The sequence below is a fragment of the Vigna radiata genome, chromosome 4 (genome assembly GCF_000741045.1).
Source record: "Vigna radiata var. radiata cultivar VC1973A chromosome 4, Vradiata_ver6, whole genome shotgun sequence".
Lineage (NCBI taxonomy): Eukaryota > Viridiplantae > Streptophyta > Magnoliopsida > Fabales > Fabaceae > Vigna > Vigna radiata.
The window spans coordinates 16,598,867-16,617,125 of record NC_028354.1 but is presented as its reverse complement, the minus strand read 5'-3'; the positions used below and the strand labels follow the sequence as shown (position 1 = coordinate 16,617,125).

The window sequence follows — 18,259 nt, the reverse complement described above, 5'->3', positions numbered from 1 at the left end:
CATTTTTTCCCATGTTATTGATGGTTAGGTGTACTTCTGGACTTCAAAAACACTTTTTATCCCAACACCAACCACCTTTCAACCATCTACTCTCAAAACAACCTCATCTTTTACTTTACTACCAGAAATAATGGTTACAATGTTCCCACCACATTTGGCCTTCTTTCCTCTGTCTTCACCCTCCTTCATTGTTTTGACATATTCACCAAGACCTACCACACTATCTCCACTAAAACCAGCAGCTTTTGCAACTTCATTTTGAGAAGCAAGAGTCACAACATTCCCATCATAGTCTTGGTCTCCACCTTCCTCTTCACCGATATCCTTTTCTCTTATTCCTACTCTATCTCTATACAGAGAACCTCTACTTCCATCTGACTCTCTTTCCATGTTCTTGAGTCTTTGCAAGATATCCTCCATCAGATCTCCTAACCATTGAAAGTTGGCCCTAATTTCCTCTCTATGCTCCTCAAAAGCTCTCTCTAATGTACTCATTCTACTCTCCATGGTGTTTAGTTGATCTGGCAAGTCGGACCAATTTGTTAGGTTCTTAGAAACAAGAAACCAAATTTTCAGATTCAGTAAAAAAATAATACTCAAATCTTATTACACAATGTATATAACACTCTAATTCTGAAAAACATAATACAAGAAAACATCCAACAGCTTCCAAAAAAAGAAATTCCTTTCTACACAGGATAAGCCTGTTCTGAAACAAAATACACTCTACCCACAGAACTAGAACACCCCTCCTTAAAAGACAAAAACTATCTAATTACTCATTAAAACTTCTCCTAACCGCAGTTTAAACTTCTTCTAACTACCCCTAACCACTTCATACTAACTTCTATGTTTAACTTTTTTCAAACTATCTAACAATTGTCTATACAAACTGTCTAATATATTATATATCCTATCAAAATCACTCATATTATAACATTTAATATAGGGTATTTTTACAATTTTTTTTATCATTTTTTAAAAAAAAATGTCCTTTTTACTCTTTATTTTTTCATTTATTTGTTCTTTTCTTGATTTACCTATTATATATGAATAAAAGTTTTTTACAAACACGTAACATAAAAAAATAATCATAATATTATTCAAGTGATTATTACTATTATAATGATATAGTTATAATAATTATTATTATTATATTATTATAATAAGAAATAATAAATATTATTAATAATTTTATTATTATTATTCATAGTATTATAGTCAATATATACTTACTTTTTTTTAAAAAAAAAAGTTGTAATTTCTACTTGTACAAAATCATAAAAAAAATATTAAAGGCAAAGAAAAAACGTTAAAGTTAATTTTAAGAAAATGCTATCATATATTTTTCCACATGGGCTCGTTAACAGAAAAGACCACAATCATTCATAATGCGTTTTTGAGGTTTCTTTCTGCACTGACAGACTCTCTATAATAGTTTCTCTTAAGACATTTTTAAGCAATTTTCTTTTTATCGTCTGATTTTATTTCTTTCAAAATCAAATATGTAATTATAGAGTATACAAATAAAAAGAACCTAGAAAGAGAGATAACTAAAGTGTTATTCTTCTATTTTAATTTTATAATCAGAATTAAAAATTGTTAAAATTGTAAAGTAAAATTATATGAGTGAGTTAAGACGATTTAAGTAGTTGACATGCTTTGTAAATCATTAAAGATATTTTCACAAGATGTTCTTTAAATTAAATCATGATTATGAAGGAAGAAATTTTACATTCAGAAGGTATATAAATTAAAAAAATAAATAAATAAACTCCATTTCGTGTGTCAATGTTTCAAGCCTGCATTCAATGAGGAAAAGGAGAAAATTTGTGTGTGACTAAAAACAAAAAACTGTGTCAATATTAAGAAGACTCTTTCAACGTTGTCACTATCATATCATGCATGTAATCCTCCATTTACTTTTCTAAAATCTGGTGAAAGAGAAACGGGAAAATGAATGCTTGGAAGCTTATGCTTAACAGTTATATCCATTTAAATTAAATTAACCATTTCATAGGCATAAACGATTTTTCCGTCCAAATCATTACAACCTCTTGTTTGTTCATCGTCATAATTAGTTGTATTGAAGTGATATAGTTGTGAGATATTCTTCGTTTTGAATTAAATTCTTATTTGTTTTAGTATCATTTTGAAAAGTTTTTTTTTAAAGAAAGTATGTGTTTATATTTTATTTTATATGATGTGAAATTTTGTTTGTATCTAGATGAGATTGTAACTAATGTCATCATTACTATGATGAATAAGCACTTGGAAGAGAAAAGTGATGTTTTGGTTAGAACAGCACCGTCCAGCTTTGTGTTCATAAAACGATGTGGTTACTATTGAAGGCCACACCGTCCTTGTTCTATGTTCTGTCTCAATCATTGTGATATATGCATACATGACATTCCAACCTCTATATATCTTCACTTCATTTTGCCATATTTATCTTCATTTTGCTTTGAGTTTTAGGTATATGTTTGGTTCGGGATAATAAAACATGGTGAAAGTTTATTGGATCAACTTTGTGAAAAATAACGTGTTATATATGAATGGTGGAGTTTTCACATAGCTAAATTTTTATTAATAGCAACAAGTTATATCTATCCCATAAACAACTCGACAATATATAGATTAAAATTAAATTTACTACATGTTTCAGATCTATCAGTTCAGACAAAATCAGAGCATTCAAGTGATACTCTTCTATTAAAAGTGAGATGAAAAAAAAAATAAAAAGTATCGTCTTGTGAGATCCCGGAATGATAGTTCAAGTTCGCTTCTTAATTATCAAAAACAAAAATATGTTGTTTTAAATATATTAAAATGTATTTCATCTTAAAATTATTTTAATTAAAGTTTCTTTTAATATTTTTTTAAAAAAATGTGAACGAATTTCAAAGATTATATTTAGGATTCAAGTAATTTATGAAGAATAATGCTTTGTACCAAGTTTGATATAAGGTTTATGTTTACATAATATATGTATTTAATGTTAGAAAAGAAGTCCCACGTAACTTACCTTTGGGTTTATTTTGATGTTATAAGTTTTTATTCAAGAAATCATTCCAAAAGTATTTTCCTTTTTCTTCTCTTTTTCTTTAGTTTTTGAAAGAATAATTAAGAGATAAAAGTTTTTCCCTTAATATTTTTCTTGTATTTATTTTCATCTATTTTCAAAAGAGAAAGGTTATCATTGTCTTCTTTTTAGAACTAGAGATAATCTTATGTATTTTTTCTTTCTTTAATAAAATTATATTTTTTTGCCTATTATCCGTTTTATTTTATTTTTTTATTTTCATCTTTTATTTTAGTTGCGAGTAGTTGTGCTATTATTTTAATATCCAACAATAGTATCATAAACACTTTTCAAAAGGTTTCTTATAATGCATGTATGTATCTTATGTATATATGAACTTATGATCACCTCTTGTTTTATTAATGTAAGAGTTTATTTGTATCTTAATAAATATGTTGTTAGAGTTATTTTTAAAAAATAATCCAGGAACAAAATAGATAAAGTAGAAAGTTCAAATGAAACACAACTTTATCGATGATGAGAGATAGATCATTTAAAGTTCTCATTGTATTTTTGTTTTTCTATTTTGAAGAGAGATGGTCATTGTTTTCTCTTTGAAAATTTTTCTTTCTTTAATAAAATTATATATTCTTTGTTTATTATCTGTTTTGTTTCTTTTATTTTTTTTAGTTATAAGTATTTATGCAATTATTCTGATACCCAACATTTAATTCATATACATTTATATTACCATGTGCTCAAGTTTTTATATTTTCTTTCGTAAATTTTATCCTCAAGTCTTTCCGTACTTTGGGTTGTATTTCTCTTAACTTTTAAAACCGATCAAGTGTGAAAAAGGGGAGCATATATATACATTTTTCGTAAGGTTTGAAATCCAAATTATATTTATGAAAATATAAAAAACTTATTGAATTATTAAAAGTACGTGAACCAAAAACATTTATTTTGTTAAGAAATTTAATAAATTGAAATAAGGTAAATAATATAGAATTAAATTCAGTCATAAATTTTTTAAAGTACCCGACATATTTTCCTTAGTCGATATATATATATATATATAATTTGCAATAGTAAATTAAATTGTTTAAGTAATTCTGGTTGAAATTTTAATTTGTAATTAAATTGATGAAATTAAATAAAAGATGCATGTGAGGCTCAAATTTGTTAGGATGACTACGGTTACGGTGCAGCTCTCCGGTGTCAAACATTGGTTTGTGTCATGTTATTTGCATGCAGAATCCTTTGACGACTCACTGAACACAATTATAAACGTGCCTTTTTTGTCTTCAGTCAGCATAAATCCTAGATTGTTCAACTGTTGCAAATTCTTTGCATGCATGATTTTCATTTTTCGACATGTTGTGTTTTTCCATAGCAAGATTTTCACCATCGTGCAACCTGAATAGAAACCAAGATAATTAAGTTTTACAAAATATAGGAATTAAAGATATAATTAAGCCTATATGATATATATGAATATTATGTAGGATTCTGAACTAAGAAAATGATGTGGGATGAGTCTTGAGAGAGAATATTGAGTGAATGGAATTTAATAAAGTAGGTCAACGCAAGATATCCTTAAAATATTGTAAAAGAAAGAAGAAAATGTTATTGGGAAGAATTGTGTATTGCTAACATGGAGGGGGCTTTAGAATTATTTGCACGTATTCGTTTTATGGACCACAAATTACTAGTTTTGGCCTATTGAATTCAACTCTTTGACTTTGATCTTTTCTAACAAAGGGATTTAAGTTTTGACCAAAGCTCAAGTTCAGATTTCGGCTACCCTATTTTTCATCTCAAAAGCATGAGTTTAACGTCGCATGTGTTTGAATTGATGTCAAATAATGAGTTTCAAGTGTTTTCCAAAACTTTCATTTCGGGAGAAATGCTTTTCTTCAATAAATCATACTCGGAAAACTTCAACGTAAGCTTTAATTGGAAAGAAATTTTTTCAGTTTCATTTAATCATTTATACTTGTTAATAACAAAAAATTAATTCAAACAAAACCTCATTATTGAAATTTGTTATGAAACCTGAGCTTAAGTTCATTTGTAAATAACTTTTTGTACAACTATTATAAATATTTATTTAATCAAATAAGTAGTTACATTATGAAACAACAATGGATTTTTCAACATTTGTGAGGCCAATGTTAAGCTATGTTTTATATTTTAGGTTAAATCATTTTAACGGTTTCTATTTTTGTATCAAAGTCATAAATCGGTTTCTTAATTATTTTTTATTTTAATTTGGTTTCTAATTTTAAAAAATTGATGTAATCTGGTCTTTGTCGTTAAATTGGCTAAACGGTGTGAGTGACTAAACATATTGTTGTTCAGTTTTAAAATAATATGGTTTAATAAAGAAGTCTATGATGTGAAATTTAATTTTTTTAAAATTGAAAATTGGTAAATAGTAGTAACATCGCTAGTAGTACAGTCAACCAACACAACTACTAACAAAAAGGGAATTCATTGCACCACCACCTGTAGTTAAATTTTGGGACACCATAACCAAAATCGTTCTACATCAAATCATGGCTCCCAACAACACGAAATCTCATGACCAAGCAAGATCTCCACTTCTAGTCTCACTTGTAGCTCTTTCGCAACGAAAAAGGAAGCATCTTCCAAGGAGAAGAAGGAGAGTCGTGCCTCCCAACAACGACTCATCAATAGCATAATCAAGAATAGACAACAATTGATAATTTTTCCCAATTATAGAGTTTTAGAAAGAAATTGAGATTTTCTAATTGTTTTAACCAAAGGAAAATGACTAGGGAATGTTTTGTCCTAACTTCAACATTCCAATATAAAAAACATGTTATCAAATTGTAATTTTCCCATCAACTCACACATGATTCATGAATCATCGAGATTAAGTTCAAATAACTAATCAATTTCGAGAAAAAAAAACATGAAGTTAAGATTTATCATCACTCATAGATTGACCAATTTTAGAATTTGGAAAAGAATCATGTTTAGTCATGATTCAAAACACACAAACACAAGAGAAAACCATCCAAACAACAATGGTGATTTCCAAATTTAGTGATAACGACCAAGAAAAGTGAAGATCAAATATTTAGTAATAATAAAATAAGATATAACATTAATAGTTTCACTAAATAAACCTTAATTTTGGTAATTACTTTTTCAATCTCTAAACTTTCTCAATGAACTTACAATTGAATACCTAATTTTTACATAAAATCTATTTATCAAATATTCACCAATTTTCAATTTTTAAAAAACTAAATTCTTCAAAACAAACTTCTTTTTTTGAAACATGTCATTTAAAAATTTTACAATTACATTGTTTAGTTACTCTTATTTAATATTGTTTAACCAATTTAATAACAAAAGCCAAATTACATCAATTTTTCAAAATTAGAAATCAAATTGAAAAAAAATAATTGAAATACTAATTTCCAACTTTAATACAAAAATGGAATCATCAAAATAATTTAACCTATATTTTATTATGTGATAAATATATTTTTAATGTGTTTTATGCTTAACTAAGAAGAGAGCACGATTAAAAGAGAAAAGATCGCTTCATGATCAGTTTCGGCTTTTGTTTCTCAATTTTCATAATTGTTTGCCGTATTTCTTTAATTCGAAAATAAATTTTTAAAGTTCTTGCGTTTTATAAAATTGTTACTCTAAGTGTATTAAAGATTTCTAAATTATATATTTCAATTATATATAAAGTATAACCAGCTTTTTTATTGTTTTAAATTGTAAATTCTAAGAAGATTTTAATAAACTTTATTTTAAAATACTTTAAAAATAATTCTAAAATGAGTCGATAATATATAATATAATAAAGGTTTTATATTATTATTGATGTATTCTATTATAATATTATAAGGGTAGAAAATAAAAATGAAGTGTCAGGAGAAAGAAAACATCATTCTGCGCCTTATCAAGTCAACTACACGCTTTATATTTAATCTTTAGCCATACTTCATTGTGTTATTTAAAAAACCCTTTGTTGTTTTGGGCATTGCACCCTCAAGTAGATCAAACCCTCTTCTATTTTGAAGGAAAATTCTTTTTGTTGCATCATGTGGGGTAGTATGGTCTTTTGACCCCTCCCTTAGAGTGTACATAAAATCTGAGGCTGTAAACAGAAATTACCAACTTCTCACAAATTTGCATGTCCACTATTACTAGTTGAAGGTGTTTCTTTCTGCACCCCCGTCAAATTTCTTCGTGCACTCTACCAAATACATTAATTTCTAGATCTTGCTTTCTGGAATGCACTAGACCAACTCCAGAAATATCTTTCCCAAAGACACTTATGAATAGTATTACGAATTTCCTTCTCCACAAAGTATATATTACAGCTCCTGAATTCGCAACTGTTAGGTGTGCCAATAGAGAATCTAACAACTAATTCATTATGTAATCACAGAAATATCATATCATGTTGAGTTGATTTATTGTCCCCTCCTTTATGAATTTTGATGTTAGTTTTTCTCTCAATAAGTAGTAATGGCATACTTTGTGTATCAGCAAGCTACTAATTAGTCAGTTACGCTGCAACAAGATAATTAATGCCATGAAATTTATGTATGTGCCCAACAATGCAACCATGTTTCAATAGCAGGTATTGCCGGCAGTGATGTTTTGAAAGAATGCTCCAATAGTAGAGATTTTATACTTCAATAAACAGATGTCAAAACCAAAGTGGCATGTCTGTTAATTAGACAAAGTTATGGTTCTTGACAATATTTATGTTAATTGACACAGATAACCCCAGACTCTGAATATGTCTTGTTCTAAAGTTTATAGGAGTTCTTTTATTGTCTCGCTTTATCATATACTCAGATAAAGAATCTAAAAGAAGAGGAATTTTTGTTTCCTAAGATGTGGAAAATGAGTATTTTGCTTTTGTCCATATTTTAGTTGAGTAAATCTGTTAACTATTTATCATTATGATGCAGAAGCACGAACTAGAAGTTAATAAATGAAGGGAAGCATCACAAGGTATACATACTTGTCTACCTGTGTCACACAGGCAAGACGAAAGGAAACATTAAAGGTTTTTGTGGGGAATAAGGTTACAAAATTATTAAATGATGAAGGAATCATGTAATGCTGTTATATGTAATATAAAGATTTTAAATAAACACATCAAGTTTCACGGACCTAACTCTGATTGATTAACCAATTCAAGAATTTTTACAATTGAAGTAACAAAGAAGTCCACAACATATATACAAAATGTTGCACGAGATAGTAATTCTGAGGTGCAGTACAGTGTCAAATTTGTCATACATGAAACGAGTGATGATGCTGGTTTTTCCTACATACTAAACATCCAAGAAAATCATACACTGCAAGAGCTGACAATGGCACCATTTTTACTTCCTTCTTCCTTTTTGTGTGTACATATGAAATATTAATAAAATTAAGTTCAAATCAATCAATTTAATAGTTGAATTTTTATCATAGTTGAGTTCACAAAATATTGAAAGTTTCACATTCACAGAGGCTACCAGTTTGTCAGACAGATGGTTTATCGATTTTCTATTTTGAAAATCCTCTTGTTTGTCCCTCACATTTTTTTCTACAGCAAATCAATAAGGAAAAACAATGAATAAGGCTTTCCTTTTTCAGTACATAACGAACTGAATCCCTCAAAGATTTTTTGTATAAACTATAGAGACAATGAGGTTGAAAGCACATAAGTGACTATAGGGACTATAAAGCTCTCTCAATCTAATATCAAATAAATCAACTTTACATTTTCAGATATTTCTTTGGTAGTTTAACCAAAGAGCTGGAATCCCTGTGACAACTCCGGTGGAGCCATTACCGGCCACCGGCACCCCAGTTACCGCCGCAAATGGCATAGAACTGGAACTACAAGAAGAACGTTCCGGTGCTTTTACCCTCACCGAAATATTTATAACCCCATTTCTCCTAACGTTACCGTCCCACAACCTGTAGCTCAAGAAATGNAGCTGNTTTTCTGGCACGTACCCTCCGATGAAATCAGAAACCGGTATTCGTGCCACGCCAATACTGTTAGACCCCGTCAACGACGACGACGACGACGTTTTGGACTTCACCTCCACCGTTATGAACCTTGCATGCAAGGGCACGTTCACCACAACCTTCTCATTCCACGAAGGGTAGCTTCCACCCTCTGAATCCACTTTCGTGACAGCACCTGCGTCGTTGCTGGCGTCGGAGTGAACCGTCACGAATGTGTTTCCTCTTAAAGGTTTTTTATTCATTTGGAGATTCTCAGCTGATAAAACTGTTACTTCCACTGTTCTTGACATCGTGATTTACGATTCGTTGTTTAAACGATAAAAAGGAATGTATGTACAAGATTGGAGATGCGCTGAAATGGTGGGCTGAAGAGAAGGAAGAAGAAAAGATTTAAATATTATGAGGTTTGGGAAACGTGAGAGAAAGAAGAGAGAAAGAAAGAGGTTGCTTCTTTTTAATGGTGAAGCACTTTCCTGCGCCTTTGAACATCAGCCGTTATTACAACATAAGTGGTTTGGAAAGTTGACGGAGTAAGGAACTTGTGTTACGAGGAAGTTTCAGTCCTGTTGGAAAGAATTTTCAATCCTTTTATACAATTATAATATTACCCGTTCAACACTGCTTTATTCTCTGTATTAGTTGACTTTATTATATAATATTAAGAATTTATATTAAGAATAAAAAAAACTTTATTAAAGAAAATTTATAACGACCAAGACTTTTTATTGAAATTTATTAGTTGATATTTTTAATGTAAACAACGGGATGTATGTATGATTATGTAATTTCCATGTTATGACTTTTGTTAATTATGGTATTCTCCAATAAAAGAAAGATTATTCTTTTATGTATTATAGTGAAGAAATTTTGTATACTTCGCCCGTACTTATATATTTGTTTTTTTAATAATAATATTATGATACACTTTTAGGTTTATTTGATACATAATATAAGGATAAAATGATTATAAAAATATAATTTTTTATATTTTTCTAAGAAAAAAGAGAATAAAAAATAAGTATGGATAGTATCATCAAATGAGTGTAAAAAGATTTAGATATGTTAAATAATATTGTCTCGGTGAATATTTTGTGGGACTGAGACACTGACTTTGATGATGTGGCTTTACTTCTTTCTGGCGTTTGAATGGACTGGATTGCTCGCTTCTTCTTTATTCCAATCGCTCACTCTCCTTCTATTTAGACCGTCCGATGTTTTTCAAGCTTTGGCCGAGGGGGAGGTACCTGCAAAGGCACTAGCGTGTAGGGTGGAAGAACCTCAGTTCTTACTAGAATGGTTATCGGTGTGAGAGAGTTGATAGCAGAATTTATGTTATGAATAGGGTGTGATTAGAAGATACTTAGCCTGTGACCCTATTCTCTATTTATAATTTGTCTCATAGACCTTAAACTGATATAAGTCCAACAAAATAAAATATAAACAGAATATAATATAAAGAGATTTACTTCATAATCTTGTTAGTTGCTAAATATCTTTAATTAGATATTCTTGATTATTTTATATCTTTAACCAAATATTTTATGTCGTACAAATATTTTTCGTTGTTTTTAATGACATTTTTTTATTAAGTTGGAATATTTTTTGGAAAAGTCGAAAGTATCCTTGAGAATGAAATGTTTGATTTGGTTGGGGGGACTAGGTTTTAATTGGTAGTGTTCCAAAATTTGTCTCCTTGCTGAGTAAATTCCAAAGGAGAAAAGTTGGATGTGTTAATGAGGATATTATGATTTGATTAAAAGAAGGGATTTTTGCAGACCAAGTCAACTACTGACTTTGTTGACAAAGAAAGAAATTGAGGAAGAAACAAGTGGAGAGACACCCGGAAGTTACTAGTTTAGCTTGGAATTTGGAGAATGCTGCCTCACGTGTTCCTCTTAGGAAAACGTAATGTTTTTTTATCATTATACTTTCTTTTTCAAATCGCATTTTGTTTTTTTATATTTTTCAAGTGGGTGTGTTGTTTTTTAAATTTGTAAATAAAGACATGTAAATTTAGTATTTTCTTTAAACATAAATGATAATTTACATTTAAAATGATTAAATTCAATTATTTTAAAAATAAATGTTTTACTCGTATATTTTAAATTATAAATTAAAAACATATTTTCTCTTCATTTATTCGCATTTAAGTAGTGTTTAGATTAGGAAGTGGATATAAGAAGAAATGAGGAGATAGAATTAAGGGCATGCAAAGAGTATTGTGGTGTTGTTTGGATTAAGGATTTGAAGGAAAAAGATTTTGAGAGCTTGTGAGTAATACGATGGGTGTGATAAATTAAAAAAAAATGTTTTAATTGACAAAGATAGATAATAACTAATTTGTGCTTTTATTGAAATTTGATATAATTTTTGAATTTAAGTGGTGGAAATTAAATGTAATCAAATTGTTGATGATAAAAAAATTAAAACTACAAAAATAAAAGGATGTCCAACAACAGAAGGTCGTTAAGCTCAACAACAAAAGAGAAGGTCGTCAAGCTCAACAATAAAGAAGAAGCTAGTCAAGTTTGGCAAGTAAGCTCGACAAGGTCAATTTAGCTAAGTAAGGTCAGCAAGCAATTTAGTAAGCTCAATGTTTCCCAACAAACAGTGTTTAGCTTGGCACGTTTGACAAGCAAGCTTAGGGATGGCAAAAATGGCCAAGCCTGACGAGCCAACCCGCCAACCGGTCAAAAATGTGGGCCATGACAACATTTTCAACTCAAGAGCGCGAACCAATCTGGTTGGCCAAGCCCAACAACCCAACATGGCAGCCTCGTGAGTCAGTCAAGCCAACACGCCAACCCATCTTAACTAAAATAAAATTGGAACTTGCATTGTGACACTTCATATTAACACTGATTGGCAGTCAAGCTGAGGTTTAATACAACTTGACCAATGTTTGAGACAGTTTGGCTAAGATCTGATATAACTCGACTAAGATCTAAAACAGCTTGGATGACGACTTGTTTCATCCCAGACTCGTCCCGAACTCAACCTAGCAACAACCCATTTTCATGTCAAAAGTAAAAAAAAAAAAATAGTCTATTTCCATGTGATATTAAACTTTCAATGATAGAAAAAAAAAAAAAAAAACAAGTAGGCCAGCCCGTCAGCCTAACAGCGGGTTGGGTGAGGTTTTAAAATTGAACATGTTTTCAATCATAGGTCATCCTGACTCGTCCCTTTTTGGTGAGCCAATGTTGGATTGAGCTTAAAAGGTCGAGTTGACCCATTTTACGACCCTAAGTATCAGGTATTGTTCATTTGGAGCTTGAACTTTCATTTTTCATTACCTTGTTAATCTGACCATGTTGTGACCGGTCAATCATGTTGTTTAATTTAACCATATTGTTATCGTTCGACCATATTGTAATCAATTGATCCAAAGTGGATGGCCAAATGAGCTCTTCGCAAGATTGATTAGTCTTGGAGCTCAACCTAAAAGAGTTTGATCTTGGAACACGGTTGAAGGAGTTCGATCTAGAAAAGCTTGACCTGGAGGAGCTTGGTGTGAGCTCAACTTAGAGTAGCTCAATATTGAAACTTGACTAGAGGAACTCAGTCGAGAGGAGCTTGGTTTGGCTGGTGGTGCTCGATTAAATGGACATATGGTGCAAATTATATATAAAAAAAGGAATAAAAAATATTAAAGGTATCTCATAAATAAGTTAAGAAACTATGGATAAAAAAAAGGTTAATATAAATTTATTAGATTACATAATAAACTAAATGTGATTTAATAGTTTAAAATGCGAACATTGGACACAAATATCTACATATTCATCTTATCTCCGTACCCAATTTAAAATATCAAATAGCTAATGGGAAAATTTCTCGTCAAAATCAGAACAGGTTCAAACAATACTTAGAACGACAAGTTCATTTGTCGTTCTTAAAAATGGAAATTCATCTTTGAAACCACTTTTACACTTCCACGTTGAGAGCTATGAAAATAAGGATAAAAAATATTCGGATCTTTTTTTTCCATTCCCATAGATGAACCCTGATTATCTTTAGATTTTGAGAAAAGTTCTCAATAATTATCTAAGCAATCAAAATTTGATCTAGGCAAAGTTTATATGATGTTTCAGCATTGACAAGCATTTTAAGGCCAGCTTTAAGATCTGCTATGCCTTCCCCCAAAACAGCACATACAGGAAAGATGGGAACACCCTGTACCCTTCTCTTTAACTCCTTATATACTTCACTTGCACCCTCCTCGTCAATCTTATTTGCAATTATCAGGGATGGTCGATTGGACAAACCGTCTTGATGGTACTCTAGCTCTAGAATTAACTCTCTCAGTTGTTCCCAGGGCGGAATTCCCTTCCTCCCATTTAAAGCAGCAGCCAAGTCTACCACATAAGCAAGAACCTTTGTGCGCTCTATGTGGCGCAGAAATGCATGCCCGAGTCCACGATTTTGGTGTGCACCTTTTATAAGCCCAGGAATATCAGCCACGGTAATTGAGAGATCATCATAGTTTAGATTCCCCAAATTTGGCCTAAGAGTAGTAAACGCATAGTCACCAACAGCGGGCTTAGCCCTTGATATAGCCCCAAGTAAAGTGCTTTTACCAACATTAGGCATTCCAACAAAGCTTACATCAGCAATACTCTTCAGTTCTAATATAAGAACGGTCTCAACACCAGGTAAACCTGCATGCAGAGAGGAGTGGATACTGTTAGGATCCCGAAGATTAGGTATTGATTGACAAGATCCTCCCTTCATAGTCATAGATTTCCTAGAATCTTTGGAACTAGCCACATTGCCCAAACCACCCTCTCCTCCACGAGCAATGACAATTTGTTGACCTTCTTCAGTTAACTCAGCAACATTGTATATTATCTCTTGGTTCTCTTCTATATCCTTTGTACAAAATTCAGGAGCTCCGTCAAAAGTGGAGAGTTGAGAGAATGCATCTGTTGATGCAGCATGTCTGGATTTCTTAGCATTTGTTTCTTCAGCTTGCGTTAAGGAGCAGCCAATAGAATGTGTTGCTTTTAATTCTCCTCTTGTATCAGTGGAGGTAGAATTATAGCCAGGGTCAGGAAGATCATTAACAAGTGCCCCAGGAATATCCCAAGGGTCTACATCAGTCGAGGATTGAGTTTTGACAACAGAGGGAATATCACCATTGACAAGATGAAGTACAGTGCCAAGGGGTACACGGGCAACCTGTTAAATAAAGCATACGATTTTGGAATGAACTCAAAGTTCTTTATTAAGAACAAGGCTAAATAAGAGAAAATAAAACTATGAATTATAATAAAAGTCGAACGAACAGGTAAAACATCAATTACCTTATCAGCACCCCTGCTACCTATCAATTTTTTTGATGATCCATGTCCTCCTTTCTCGGCTATCTATGAGAAACAATTAGTGTCACCAATCTTTTAATGAAAATTTTCATGATCTCAAAACATGTTGGTAGAAGATGCAAACACATACCAGATGACGCTGCAAACCACTGAAGTCCCAAACTCTGGGAGAGCATTCCAGAATCACATCACCACCTTTCCCACCATTGCCACCTACGTCAAACAGACATCAAAGTAGCACTGTCATCAGTTGCATTGCACACCATCCACATTTCTTAAGTTGCGGTTTGCAACTGCTATAACACTATTACAGTTTTGTAGAAGGTCTCTGCTACCTAATTGCAACCACCACTGCAGTTGCATTGGAACGCAATTTCTGCAATCACAACACAACTAAATCTGCGAATCAAAACCTTGGCTATACATATCATAATAAAGAGACATACACACCATCGGGTCTTCCCTTGCGCAAGCTGGAGCAACCACTACCGCCATCACCTGCTTTTGCAAATATCTTACACTTGTCTATCATTCGTCTCTCCTACAAAACCACCCACAAACCCAAAGCAGTGGTCAAAAACTTAAAATAAATGACAGCATGACCTTTTCATGTGCAAAAGAGAGTTGAGGATCAACCTGCAAAGGAGCAAGCTTAGACTTCTTTTGAGAAGTATCGGAGTAACGAGCATAGGGTGTAAGAGACCATCTGAAAATACACCTTTGAGTCAAACCTTCCATTTGTTTAATGCATTTTGCTTGAAAGAGAAACATCATATGCACAAACTAGTAACTTGTAAGAACGGAACCAGGTTGGTCCTCTACGTGTTGAAGTTTGGCACCTTCGAAAACTGTGTAAAGCAAATGCAAGATTAATGTTAGACTGAGACAGTGGTCTTCAGTGAAGAAAGATAGCTCACATGGGATTTCTGATTGCGGCATTTTCTCAAACAGATTTCGGGCATGACAGAGTGTTATTCAATCTTGTACAATTACTAACATGTTGATTTTATTTTAGAAATGTAAAATTTGAGGGTGAGAGGGCTCACCTAACCTTGGTTAATTCAGCATGATAAAGTGCAGAAGCAGAACCTTCGATTTGATACTTTGCTCGACATGTGGCATGCAAAGAAGGGTAAATAAAATAACATGAAAATGAAACTGAGATTCTGGGAAGTATAATCTGAGAGAAAATTAATGGGATGTGTGGATCCTCTCGGAGCCTTATTGTACATCTCCATTCTCTTTCACCTTAGACTGACACGTGGATATCCAGAAATGAACGGCTTAAATTTAAATTGCAAAACCTGTGTATGATATGCGTTTAAATATATAAGAACTTAACTCTTCTTTTGCAATTGTAGTTTATAAACGGGCTCTTAAATCCTCGTTTCAAACCAAAAGTACAATATCATCTTCAGGACACTAATTAATATAGTATATATTTATATATAATATTATACATAATTTAAATGTATTAGTAGTAAATAAATAATATAACATTTTAAAAATAAATAAATATAAACTAATACTTTTAATATTATTTTTATTATAATTTATCACGTTATATTAAACAACCTTTTAATAATGAAGAAGAAAGTGAATCTGTGAATGTTTATATTTCAGATTTCAAAATTGATAAACTAAACAACCAACTGTAACAATATTAGTTGTTCTATCTGCCATATGTAGTTTCTGTTATAATGGAGTAAAAGGTCTAAAACAAAAATCATAATTTAATTAAATGTGTTTATGTTTGTGTTGTGAAATTATTAAAAATAAGAATATAATTCAACATTTAATTAATTGAAATAATAATTAAGCACGAATATAGATTGCAGTTCATATAATTGTTATAAGAAGTGAGAATACTCCTAATAGTAGATTATATTCGCGGAAATTTTTTGGACCTATGATAAAACTTTAAAATTTGGAAGACTTAATGTAATTCGTATTTCAACACCTAAACCTTTTAATATGAAAAATTATATATCGAAATTTAATATTAGTTAAGTAGTTCTTATAGGACTGTCAATTCAAAATAGTAAAAGGGTTAAAATGAGTCGGTGATTCAAAACGAAAAACAAACGCCGTCTGTGGGGATCGAACCCACGACCACGTGGTTAAAAGCCACGCGCTCTACCGCTGAGCTAAGACGGCTCTGTTGATAAGTGGAACAACTATTTAATATTTATTCATTTACTTAGATATTCCAAAAACTATCCAAAAGTTCATACATATCAAAAAAACAGAAAAGGAGATGAGAGGAACTTAAAATACGCAAATATAAAAATTTTGATATATAATTTTTCATATTAAAAGGTTTAGGTGTTGAAATGCGAATTACATTAAGTCTTCCAAATTTTTGAGTTTCATCATAGGTCTAAAAAAATTCCACGAATATAATCATCTACTATTAGGAGTATTCTCACTTGTTATAACAATTATATGAACTGCAAACTATATTCGTGTTTAATTATTATTTCAAATAATTAAATGCTTACAACACAAACATAAACACAGTTAATTAAATTACAAGTCATGAAAGTGTATACTAAAAAATGGATAATATATAAGAATGAAAGAAATATATTTTATTATTAAGTTTTGTGAGAGAATTCTAACATTAAGTAATAATTTCAAAATTTAATTTGAAACTGAATTAAAACTATTTTATCGTTACGTTAGAATAAGAAACGATTAATACTTTACTATAAAATTTAATTTACATAAAAAATATTTAAAATTCTAATTTACTAAAAGAATGTTTTATGACTTCAAAAAGTTTACAGATAAAATAAAAATAGTATTTAGTTTATGAACGAAGTATAATTTTTAAAAAAATATTTTGAATCAAACGATATATTTAACTCTGAATAATAAAATTTTCAACATTCCACAAATAATAATTAAATATGTCAATCAAATTTATTAATAAAAATTAGCGTTATTAAAATGGGTCCCTTTATCCAACTCGATTTGGTTTATCACGGGTTGACCACTTAGTTGGCCAATCCAACCCACCTCATTTATTAATGAGCCGAAAAAGTGTGAACACATCCCAACTCACCACGGATTAGGTTAAACGGGTTAACTCATTGGCTCACTTAATTACAAACTTTTTTTTTTAATCCAAAAGAAATTACAATTTTTTTGTAATTCAAATTTAAATAATTTCACTCTAAAATATGTTAAACTTCAAAGACAATTCAAAATAAAAAGTAAAATTAACATACAACTCAAATGTAATCGAAAAGTAAACCCAAAAAACGAATAAATAAGTGTCATTTATCTATTTATAAGATTAGAGTCTTGAATGGATAAATTTATGATATTTTATTCTCTTGAAATATTTTTTTCTTTATTCCCATTTACAATACAATAAAAAAATATTAACTAATACTATTGAAACACAAAATAATAAATAATTAAATTAAACTAGGTGGGTTGATGAGTCAACCCGGCTCACCATGGATTCAACTTGGGTGAGTCGGGTTCTAAGTGAGCCGGGTTGAAAATTGACCGTATCAAAAGTTTCATTTTTTCAAACCCAACCTGGCCCAAACCTGTAGTAAGCCAGGTTGGCCCGCGGGTTCTAACCCATTTTGACAGTACTAATGGAAATCCTTGGTCAGTAAGCCTCTTTTGTATTGTATTTATCTTTACTTCAATTCTAATTTTATTTCACATTGGACAACATAACTTCACTTCAATTAGTTAGACTCTAAGCGATTTTCAAGTCAACTAGCTGATTTTTAATTGATCGCTTCCAAATTCAAGTACTTTTTGGTCTAAGAAGTCTCTCATGCATCTAAATTGCTCAGATGGTAGAAAGTATTTTAATGCTAAAGTTAGTAAGTGACCAAGCAAAAAAACATAAGTT

The 18,259-nt window shown here is 30.9% G+C and overlaps 2 protein-coding genes and 1 non-coding gene across 6 annotated transcripts; all 3 read right to left on the bottom strand.

The window, feature by feature from the left end:
• Nucleotides 1-8,664: 8,664 nt before the first annotated feature.
• Nucleotides 8,665-9,406, bottom strand: LOC106759116 (BON1-associated protein 2-like). The gene has a single exon (XM_014642121.2). The coding sequence runs from the start codon at nt 9,343-9,345 to the stop codon at nt 8,806-8,808; it is 540 nt and encodes a 179-aa protein (XP_014497607.1). The 5' UTR covers nt 9,346-9,406; the 3' UTR covers nt 8,665-8,805.
• A 3,534-nt stretch (nt 9,407-12,940) lies between these two features.
• On the bottom strand, nt 12,941-15,548 carry LOC106758849 (probable GTP-binding protein OBGM, mitochondrial). 4 transcript variants are annotated; one of them, XM_014641845.2, is made up of 7 exons: nt 15,431-15,548; nt 15,171-15,227; nt 15,016-15,085; nt 14,830-14,920; nt 14,510-14,592; nt 14,362-14,424; nt 12,941-14,236 (listed from the first exon to the last, which is right to left on the bottom strand). In XM_014641845.2, the coding sequence occupies exons 4-7, from the start codon at nt 14,909-14,911 to the stop codon at nt 13,103-13,105; spliced, it is 1,362 nt and encodes a 453-aa protein (XP_014497331.1). In that variant the 5' UTR covers nt 14,912-14,920; nt 15,016-15,085; nt 15,171-15,227; nt 15,431-15,548; the 3' UTR covers nt 12,941-13,102. The 4 variants fall into 4 exon arrangements, with proteins under 4 accessions (XP_014497331.1, XP_014497329.1, XP_014497330.1 ...); XM_014641843.2 differs by having other exon boundaries at nt 15,016-15,227; XM_014641844.2 differs by having other exon boundaries at nt 15,016-15,227; nt 15,426-15,499.
• A 916-nt stretch (nt 15,549-16,464) lies between these two features.
• Nucleotides 16,465-16,536, bottom strand: TRNAK-UUU. Its single transcript has one exon. It is a non-coding gene; the product is annotated as a tRNA-Lys (tRNA).
• Between the last annotated feature and the right edge of the window lie 1,723 nt (nt 16,537-18,259).

Excerpts from the sequence above, each read along its gene's own strand:
- LOC106758849 (XM_014641843.2), bottom strand. The coding sequence starts at position 15,153 with ATGATGTTTCTCTTTCAAGCAAAATGCATTAAACAAATGGAAGGTTTG. Across the intron at positions 14,593-14,829 it reads GCGCAAGGGAAGACCCGATG|GTGGCAATGGTGGGAAAGGT; the intron begins GTGTGTATGTCT and ends TGTTTGACGTAG. Across the intron at positions 14,425-14,509 it reads GTGGTTTGCAGCGTCATCTG|ATAGCCGAGAAAGGAGGACA; the intron begins GTATGTGTTTGC and ends TGTTTCTCATAG.